Genomic DNA, 11,153 nt, shown 5'->3' on the forward strand with positions numbered 1-11,153 from the left:
ACAGATTCAGTATCCGACGTGTTACTATAGCGAACGGTTCGTTCCAACGGTATCTCGCTGCTCATTACACATACATAAACAACCATACCTGCGTGTGTGTGTGTGTGTGTGTGTGTGTGCTGTACATATATCTAAATACAGCCGAGTCTTGTGCAGCTTTGACTCTTGTTTGAGCAAATATTATTAGAACAAATAGCAGACAGAAAGTGAAGTGCAAAAAGAGCAAACCAAAAGCACACCCAGAGGTGTGTGTGTGTGCGTGTGCGTGTGTGCGTGTGTGTGTTTGTTTGTGTGTAGTGTGCAATCCTGCATCCTCCAGCCATAATGCACACTTTATTCAGCGATCAGAACTCCTTCTCCCGCCACTATGCCCAAACGGCCGCCGGCTATAGCTCCGCCTCGGCGGTGGCAGCGGCCAGCAGTGCCTCAGCGGCGGCAGCCGCCCACTATGCCTACGATCAGTACTCCCGTTATCCGTACTCGGCCAGTGCCTATGGCCTGGGTGCCCCGCATCAGAATAAGGAGATCGTGAAGCCGCCGTACTCCTACATCGCGCTCATAGCCATGGCCATACAGAATGCGGCGGACAAGAAGGTGACGCTGAATGGCATCTATCAGTACATCATGGAGAGGTTTCCCTACTATCGCGACAACAAGCAGGGCTGGCAGAACTCCATCAGGCACAATCTCAGCCTCAACGAGTGCTTCGTGAAGGTGGCGCGGGATGACAAGAAGCCGGGCAAAGGCTCCTACTGGACCCTCGATCCCGACTCCTACAACATGTTCGACAATGGATCGTTCCTGCGTAGGAGACGCCGCTTCAAGAAGAAGGACGTGATGCGCGAGAAGGAGGAGGCCATCAAGCGGCAGGCCATGATGAACGAGAAGCTCGCCGAGATGAAGCCCCTGAAGCTGATGACCAACGGCATACTGGAGGCCAAGCACATGGCCGCCCACGCTGCACACTTCAAGAAGGAGCCGCTCATGGATCTGGGCTGTCTCAGCGGCAAGGATGTCTCCCACGCGGCCATGCTCAACTCCTGCCACGACAGCCTCGCGCAGATGAACCACCTGGCTGGGGGTGTGGGTGTGGGTGTGGGTGTGGGTGTCGAGCATGCCGGCTTCACGGTGGACTCCCTCATGAATGTCTACAATCCGCGCATCCATCACAGCGCCTATCCGTATCACCTGAACGACGACAACCTCGCGTCGGTGGCCAGCAGTCAGATGCATCATGTGCACCATGCGGCGGCCGCTCATCATGTCCAGCAGCTGCGGCATGTGGGGCATCCACTGACACCCGGCGGTGGTGGTGCAGCGGGCGGTGCCCACAGCAGTGGGGCTGCTAATGGTGGCCTACAATCCTCGGGACACTCACCCACAACGATCTCAACGCCGCATGGACCGGCGCATGGGGGTTGGTACACGCCGGAGACGCCGCCCTCGGAGCCCATACCCAATGGCGGACAGCAGGGCACGCCCACACACCCCGGACACACGAACAACCCGAACCACAACAACAACAACAACAACTCGAGTGTGCACAACAACAACAACAACCACAGTCACAGCCACAGCCACAGTCACAGTCATAGTCACAGTCACAATGGAGGCTCCTCCGTGCTGACGAGCAGTCCCAGCTCCGCCTTGGGTTTCCGCGACATGATCTTCGAGCAGAACCAATCCTGCCAGCTGGACTCGGGCAGTCCCACGGGCAGCCTGCAGTCCGCCAGTCCGCCAGCCTCCGCGAGCGTGGCCGCAGCCTCGGCAGCAGCGGCAGCGGCGGTCATCAGCAGCCATCATCATCATCATCATCATCATGCGCTGAGCGGGAATCTGGGGCAGCTGGGCCAGCTGGGGCAGCTGAGCAACCTGAGCCACTATCGGCCACACATGGGCCACTACCAGGAGTACGGCATCAAGTACGGTGTCTAAGGGCGGGGAGAGGGTTGAGGGATGTCCCGGCTGTCTCTCTCGCTGTAATCTCTTGTATATTCCGTGTAAATATATTTCCAAGCACGATCCACAGCAGCTCCTCGCAAAAGTATCTCAGCAAATGCAGCAAACTGTTTCACACCCGGCAAAAGTTTTTAGTTGTTAGTTGCTAATATTAAACATAATGCTAATAATACTATTAATCATAATGCCTAACTATTGTAATTGTTATCACTGTAGCAAGTAAATATCTAGGGACACACTCCGCCGCCTGCTCATGGCACATTGCGAGGCATTTTCGGCATTAATTCATTAATTAATAGCTTAGATATCACAGCGCAAACTTAATTATACAACCCATAGCCCCTAGCACACGTAAGCAATAATAAATTATACAAATTCAATTCATAAATATGCGTATAATATATGTTTAATTGTAAACCAACCAAACAACAACAAACAACAAACGAACAAACGAACAAAAGTGTATTGAAAATATGTTAAAAATATCAAAAACAAATTGCAATTGGTTTTATTTCGCATTGGCTTAGCCAATGGCTTATCAGTGGTTATCGCAGTCCAAGTTGTATTCCAAACCATACCTTTCCCTCGAAACTCGATAGCGCTCAAAGACAGAATTCCTAGATATAACAAAATATTTATGCAACGAGGTTTCCATTTCAACTGCTCCATGAAGTGAGTCATGAGGGGAAGTTTAGTGGGAAATGGTGTTAGGAGGAAGATGAACCTCCGGGCATTGAAAGCTGATCGATAGAGATTCGCTTTATTTATTCTATTCATTCTTGGAGTTGGGCATTTTATGCTACCAAAATTCATGGACTTCTGCACATCGTAAGGCGATCGTTTAAGAACCCAAATTTCTGCGACTTTAAGCGAAGCCAGCCCCAAAAATTCTCTGACAGTTCGCAGGCAATCTTTGTGCTTTGCTGCTTTGAGTATTCCTCGATTCATTGGAAGATAATGTTAGCTTTCACTGCTGTCCAGAGTCTAGTCTAGCCGCAGCCACAATGCTACACAAATTACAAATCTTTAGCTAAGAAAACTATAACTTAGGGCTCCCAATTGGCCAACAATCGCAGCAAATTGGTAGAAAGTAAAACACCAAAAAACAACCTCAGAGCTTATTAGCCAGCAAATCAAATCAGTTACCCAACCAACCAAGAGCCCAGAGATCGTGTGGAGCCATTGATTGCCAAAATGCCAAAAATATTGCTGCCACTGCCGCTGCTGCTGCTGCTGCTGATGATGATGATGATATTGAGGAGGAGGCAGCCTGTCATGGTCTCGTCTTGAGTCGCCCATTGTCTCGGCTGTCATGTTCGATCCGCGACGCCATTGTCACTTGAGTAAGCCTCCGCTTGGCGCCACTGTGGCATTGAGATCACCAGCACTAGACCGAGCAGACAAGCAGATCTCCGGTTCGCTATTGATGTTGCTGTTGCGGGGCTAAAACTCTGCTCAGGTGTAGCCCTGTACGCAGCTTGTCCAAGGGCTCCACATTGCGAGTTGCTGTTGCCTTTGTTTTCAATGGCGAAAGGGGCTTGACATTCCTAACTTATGTATGTGCGGGATACCTGTGTGTATACCTGTCTGGGTGGCTATTGAGTGTGGGTGCGGAGGGAGTCATGCTGCTCCAGTGCCACGCTCGAAAAGTGTGCCAAAGTAGGCCTGAAAGTGAGCTTCAAACTGGCAGTTGGCAGTGGATGAGACAACACCAAGCACTGAGCTACGAAAGAGATAAGAAAGTGGCATTTAATGGGTGGTTAACTTACAAGATCCGGAAGCAGCTTCACTTTGTTTTAGAACCTCCAATTGGGCACAAAAATGATCTTAAACTACGATGTAGACTGAAGGTTTTCCCCATTTGGACTTCCTATTTTTAAACCCTACTAATTTCTTCAAATTCTAAACTATATTCACTGTTGCTTAGTGTTTATATTTTGCTGTTGTTTAGTGTTTATTTTGCTCCTGCTGCACAGTGTTTTGGAGACAGCGTCGGGGGTTTTGGTATGCAAATTCAGCATTTTCGAGCCTCTCTGCTGGTGCGGCTGCTGTTGCTACGTCCATTCGGTGTCAAAAGCAACAAAATTAAATGCGAAAACAACAAAAAAATAAAACCAAAAAAGAGCAAGGGAGAGAGTGAGTGAGAGAGAAAGAGAGTTGTTGGCTGTGACAGCCGTCGCCGTCGAGTCGCAGATTGCGCGGGTGGTCCCCGGCTACGGGTCGGGTCGCTGGTCCAATCTGGGTTCGTGCAGTGGCAAGGAGCAAGAAAAACAAATGAGCTGGCGACAAAATGTTGCACTGTTTGCTTAGCGATAAGGATGTGCACACACACACACACTGAGAGAAACAGAGACACAGAGAGCAGCGACGGAGCATCATGCATGCCGGCAGGACAACAATGCCAAATGTCCAATAATCAAATCGAGTGAGAGAGTGACAATGGAGGCGCAGGCAGGGGGAAGGAGCTGTTTGCAGCTCACAAATATTGACAGCTGTCTGTGGGCACATCGTGGCAGCAGAACCAGCGCCCTGCGATTTACATAAATATTATTGCAAGCCTAATTAAATGCAAGTATTAGCCGGCCAGCCAGTCAGCCATTTGGGGCATGCAACTGCCAGATGCGAGTAGCTGCCATTGTCCACCAGCTACACACTTGTATCTGTATATCTGTGTACTCGTATCTATGACTTGTCACCCGCGAGCGCGATCCTTTTGTAATTAACGCTGCTTATTTTTCGCGTAGCAAAAGCCCAGCCCGAACCCCAGCTGATATTTATTTACCTGTTGGCCAGTTGTGTGTGTGTGTGTGTGTGTGTGTGTGTTGATGACCTGTTATCATTGCCCCGTTATAACAATAAATTCAATGGCCCCAACAATGGCGACAGCCGCCCGCCCAGCTGCGCTGCTTGTCGCCGTTGGATCCCACAGTTGTAGTTGTTCTTGCCACCGTTTGGCCATTGTTTTGGCAGCTGTCGTTGCAATTAACCAGGCTATAATAGACAATGGCTCTAAAGTAAATTTATACGTACTACATGCATACATACATATGTAGTACATAAATACATGACGGCTGTGTAGAACGATTTTCGTGGGAAAAAACTGCCATCAAAGGCATGGCGGGGCACAACAAAATTGTGCACTTCAAATGTAAGCAGCCACAAGATGATTACAATTAAAATTAAAAATGAATATGTACGGCCAACAAGCATGTATGTAGTTAGAGCTGTAGATTACATATGTAGTTAAAATGTACAGCCTTAAGCAGAAGCTGGCAAAATATGTAAAAATCAGCAAACATTAACACCAAAATTAGGCGACACTCAATCATAAATTTCTTATGCGATATAAACAAAGTTTAACCACAAATACATACGGAAAATATGTAAAATATTGTTAACTTTTGTTCTATTCCTCCACCCATATTTGTATGTTCCTGAACTTTCCTTGATCTTTATTGCCTTTGCAACACAATTCCCATGCCAGTGCCATTTTCATGATCAATTTCAGTTTGATTGTTCTGTTAAATGAAAGTTGAAGTTGCTTTTGGTATTGGTTTGGGTGTTGGGGTTTTGGATTGGAGCCACCATTGAGTAAACTTCCGCTGCTCAAACGCTTCCTTGACTTCAGATAAACTGCGAGTAGAGGCGAGTGTGGAGGCCATAAAGCTATGGCCAAGTTTTAGTGCTCAGAACGATGTCTGCGACTGCACTTTTATGGCATTAAACAAACTTTGAGAGCGGAGTAGAGTCGAGTAGAGTCGAGCGCATGTTTTCGAACACTTTTGAAGTTTTATTGAGTTATAAATACGCAGAAAAACGACCAGCCAGTGTAGCGAAAATTTCAAATTGAATTTATGATCGATTTGTGCAGAAACAAAAACGCACCACAAAATGCAGCGCCAGGCGTCGTCGACATTTGAGTAAATGAGGGGGCAGCCAGCAGCCAGAGGGGGCCAGGAAGTTCTTGATTGACTGCTGCTTTGATCTGTCCATCAGATTAGTCATGCTGCCCAGCGCTCAATGAACGATTAAATGGCATAGACAATCCCCCCGAATGGAGTTATCGCCTGGAAATTGTGACTGCTGCTGATGCTTCGTTTATTTGCCTTATCATGGCTTTTGGGGCTTTGATGTCACTTGGGCTACATCATCATTCTTGCCGGGCGATGCTCTGTTTATGCGTCAATCAGGGCCGTTTTGCTTTTTCGGTGGCATTTGAAGCTGCCGCCTGAAGTTGCCAACCGAATCAGTTGAATGCGCTGCGACATAAGCAAATAAATAGACATGGGAGTGCGATGGCTGGCAAATATGTTCCCAAGAATTGCGATTAGCAGAGATCGGATACCACGAAAACAACGCACATTCAGCACTATCAAAGTGCCAGCCAGTTGCCGCCGCTCCTCGTCGTCGTCTTAGGCCGAAAGTTAAATAATCAAAAAAGTGCTCGCATGCCCCATGCCCCATGCCCCATGCCCCATACTAAAATCCATTGTTTATTTTCGATTTTCGTTGGCCGTGTAAATCACGGAAATGATTCGTTCTGGCATTCCTTGGACAGCCCCTAACCAGGGGCAACCCATTCGATGGCCTGCCGCCCGGCCAGACATTTTGTCGACAATTTCCATGGAAGTGGCCATAAATCAATTGCAAAAGCTTTCCTCGATGGCTTTGCCGGAATTTCTAGTAATTATGTTATTTGAAATAAAACATTGAGCAGAAATCCCATAATGCTGGGGGAGAGCGTTGCCTGAGGGCTCTTCCTCTATGGACTGATTTTCCATGAATTGAATTGCGCCAAGCGGTGGGCATCATTCACACTCGCTTCGGCCCTTTCCTCCAAATGCATGAATGAAACGAAAACGAAAACGAAAACCAAAACCAAAACCCAAACCAATCCGAAACCATTCAGCGAAATTGTTCAATAGCATTTCGTAATCCATTCCCGCCCCACGCGGTAACAAGTGTATTGGTGTATTGTTTAAACAATTAACAATAACATAAATGCATGCATAATTACATGGAGAATATATCCAGCAATTACTGCAGGAGTTTGCGCTGGAACGAAACGGAAGCCCGCACCACACGACAGCCGCCAGAGCGTCGTCGTTCCATGATTCCAATGGTTTATTATGGGGGGGAGGGCAACAGGTGCAGCCTGCGCCACTTGACCAATTGATAGCTTCCAATGCTGCAGTCTCAAGTGTCAAAGTTCCTAGGGCCAAGTTGGGACAATCTTCAAGCTGCATTTTTGTGTTTCGTGGCGCCAAGGTGTTTATCGTCGCCAGCAAACTAAACAAAAGTGCCAGCAAATAGTAGCCAGTGGACCTGCAGCAGCATGGACACGGAGTAGAGTTCATTGCGCCACGGGTGCACTGCAGATTTATCGCCCAGGGAGGTGGTAAATGCCTCGATCGGATCAGTTCAGTGCAGCTATAAAACAGACACCCCAAAACGGGTCTGCATAGCGCCAGCTCATGCTGCGACCGCAGCCAGAGACGTCTCGACTCGCACATGGGCAGAGCACTGGCTGCCCTGCAGCAGAGTCCGCTCGCTCCACTTTCTGCGCCTAGTGCCACAATCGATCATCGTCAAGGGCAGACCATCGATGGAACGATGTTTACGGAAATCATTAGCCAGTAACGTGTAATAATTGCACTTGGGCCAAGGCGTGGAACTCATTTAGAAATGAATTGGCAGATAAATCTTTCGGCTGCAGAATGCACAAAAATTTACATAGAAACCATATGGTGGAGTCCCAAGGAGGTGCTAATTTATGGTTACGACAGCAACAGCAGCAGCAGCAGCAGCAGCAGCTTTTTGGCGTTCCAATGTCTGGCCAGTCCGTTTCCAATGATTCCAATCGGTAAATAAACAAGGCTGGGGAGGGGCCCTCGCAAATATGCCAATAACCACCTACGGATCCGGTAAATGAACGCTGCATACGGAGCACGAATACACGCTCATATTTACGAGTACGAGTGAGTATTTTGCGTTGTTTGTGTAACCCAAATTATAAAAACAGAAGCCCACAGCCAAGTGATCATTCATCATTTGTGCTAAGCGATACGGCAACGCTGGATCTCCCAATCGTAGACTACCTACTGACAGTTCCAGATCGATTGTTATTAATTTGTTTGCAAACATATTTCATGCGCTTTGCCCAATTTCATTCAGCGGGAGATCCCAGGCTGGCCTCCCTCCCACTGCCGCTACTTCCACTTCCACTGCTTCTCCTTCTTCTCCTTCTTCTTCTCTCTGCTTTGCTGCACTCATGCTGCGCGTCGAAAAGTCTACGATTTCCGTTGCTCGTATAAATCAACCGAAAGCCAAACGAAGAACAACAACAGCAGCATGGAGAGAGCGCGCGAGAGAGTGAGAGCGTGCGAGCGTACGAACGAGCGCGAGAGAGATTTTTCTTGATTTTTATCTGCGTCTAAGATCTGAGGGCAGGCCAAATTGTTGTTGCTTCGAGTATTTATTTGTGCATAATAAGTTTTTTGAATGCTATCTGCCCGAAAGGGCGGAGCGGGGTGAGGTATCCACTGTGCGGGATTGATGCCTGCCCTGCCCTGGCCTGTCGACATCAAAATACCCCAAACAAATCGTCAGCTCGTCATTTTTCAGACAGTTTTTTCTTCGATTTATTAGTGGGGCTTTTGGTGGTGTGCCTGAGGAAGTGGAGGATAGATAGAACGAATACAGTGCCTAGCGAAGGTATGTGGAAAACTTACTTGTAATCGCTTATAAAAAGCATTCGCACCATTCCTTGAGGTATTCGTAGCAGTCTAAGGCCTGCTTGGAGTTTGCCTTGCAAGCATCCTTTAGCCACTGTATAAACGTTTCCTTGTCCATTTTCAGCACCAAGAAGTGTCCAAGCACAGTGCTGGCGCCATCGAAACCCAATTCGCACAATCTCGCCCCAAGCACCGTGCCGATTCCATTCAGATCTGTCACCAGCTGCTGCCCAATGCGCTTTTGGTATAAGCCCCGACTTTTCCGACTTGGTACAAGCATTTCTTTTCATAATTTTTGGTGCGAGTTCAGCGAATATTAATTCAAGACTGGATTTCAATTCAGACTGAAGTGACAGCTTGGCTTGGCAACTGATTTCATGGCCTGCTTGATACATTTTGAAAGGCTTGGATGACAACTTCTGGCACTCAGTGTCTGTCTTCTCCGTCTCCTCTTTAGACACGGGGCACGGGGCGCGTTTGGTATCTGGGAATCTGGACTGCTATTGCTTATTTATGTATTGTATTGTGCGTGTGCTTTGTGTGGCTCTTTCGTTGTTTGAGAAGCAATTCATTAATGAATTTTAAAATGTTGCTAATCGATCGTTTGCGCCACAATTAATGTCAGGAGCGCGGCCATTGGAATGTGTTGTTATGTGAGTTGCCAGAGCGGGCGACTTGATTCATTCGTTGGCAATGCGCACACCGCCCGCCGCTACACTTTGACCTCAGCGAGTGGCAGACAAAGGATGGAAGACAGTACTGAAGGATGCCTGATACTTGCCTGACCACAATGCAAATTGGCCGAAGTTGTTTTGGGTTTTTTTTTGACTCGGACTGGGATGCGAAACACTTGGTGCCGCGCTGTCTGCACGAGCTGGCTGCCGGGGCAATTATAGGCACAACAATAGGAACAATGGGCCACAGCCACAATAATTGTTGCAACAACAAACATACGTATTTGTGCAACCACCAGATGCAAAAAAAAAGAGAACAAAAAGAGAGCGAGATTTGCTCTGCATTCTCCAGTGGCTGTGGCTGTGGCTGTGGCTGTTCGTTGTTTTTCCACGCCTTGCATGAAAAGTGTTGAGAAAATTAATAAAACAAATGCCAAAGTCAGCGAACGGTGGGCACACGGTCGCTGGGCGGGGCGGGGCGGGACGTTGTTGTAATTTTTAACCAGTTTACTGAGCAAATATTTGAGCAACATATTTTCAGAGACAACAGCCAAATGTTTGTCTTGAAAATATTTAAATATTTACATTGGAAAAACAACTGCAGTGACGTAGGGAGGGAACGGGAGGAGACGCACGACAAGGATGACAAATGCGAAGACGCAAGGAGAGCTGAAATCTGCGGAAAGTGGCAGCAGGACGTGACTTGAGGAGATGTGTGTCACGGGAAAACAGTCTGAAAGCATGGCTAGAAAATATTTCAGCACAGGAAATTGGTAAAGTAAATGACACAAATCTAGCTGCACATTCATCACTCACAAACATAAATTATGCTCCGTGCTAATTCCATTTCGAATCATTCAGCCATCCAATTAAGTCACTCAAATAAGTAGCTTCAATAAGTGGCCGCGAGATTATTAAAGAGCAATCTGTCAGGCAATTAATTATGCAGCTGATGGGCAATGAAAACACATTGGAAAATCAACAGCCGCCAATAGTATCTGTATCTCAATCTGTGGCTGAAGATTAACCAAATTAGTGGCGCGTTGCAGGCGTTGCAGGCGTTGCAGGCGTTGCAGCCGACGGACGTGTCGTCAATGGCGCGCGGCTAAGCAAACAATTTTTTGGGGCCCACAAAAAAAAGAACAAGTCAAAGTGTGTTAAAAAAAGATGCAAAGAAGGAAAGATGCAGTCAAGGCTGCTGGCAAGCCACATGTCAACAGTTTTGGGTTGGATTTTTGGCAGTCAAAGTAACGCCCCTGCAAATGATTACTGGACACGTGGCTGCGTCTCCAGCTCCAGCTCCAGCTCCATCTCTTTTCCCAATGAGGCATATTAATGGACGAACCCACATTTTGTGGTGTGGCTGGCAAACAGTTTTAACAAGGTACGAGCGTGGTGGTTCATTACATTGGCAACCCCTCCTCAAGCAACCCCTCTCAGCCATGCAATGAGCAATTTCCTGCTGCCTACACTCTCACTCTGTCCCGCTCTGTCTCTGCGACAAGCCAAGACAATTTGTCCTAAATAAACATTTCATCTCTCTTCAACAGCAGGAACCACAGCAGCAGCAGCAGAGGAGACAGCAGCAACATTTTATGAAAGTGGCGGCCAACGAGGCTGCTGCTGCTGCTGCTGTTCATCATCATGATGATGATGATGATAATAATGATGATGATGATGGGTCGAGTGAATTGTCTGAAATGTACCAACGTTTAAAGGCAGACATAGTCGCAGTCGCAGTCCCTTCCAGCCACTTCCGCAGCAGCAGCAGCATCGCAGTTCCCTT

The 11,153-nt window shown here is 47.6% G+C and overlaps 1 protein-coding gene across 1 annotated transcript; it reads left to right on the forward strand.

The window, feature by feature from the left end:
• Window positions 1-26: 26 nt before the first annotated feature.
• On the forward strand, window positions 27-2,401 carry LOC117589011 (fork head domain-containing protein crocodile). The gene has a single exon (XM_034280631.1). It carries the CDS (start codon window positions 325-327, stop codon window positions 1,933-1,935), a length of 1,611 nt encoding a protein of 536 aa, XP_034136522.1. The 5' UTR covers window positions 27-324; the 3' UTR covers window positions 1,936-2,401.
• Window positions 2,402-11,153: the final 8,752 nt, after the last annotated feature.

This window comes from Drosophila guanche, unplaced genomic scaffold (genome assembly GCF_900245975.1).
Source record: "Drosophila guanche unplaced genomic scaffold, DGUA_6, whole genome shotgun sequence".
Classification (NCBI taxonomy): domain Eukaryota; kingdom Metazoa; phylum Arthropoda; class Insecta; order Diptera; family Drosophilidae; genus Drosophila; species Drosophila guanche.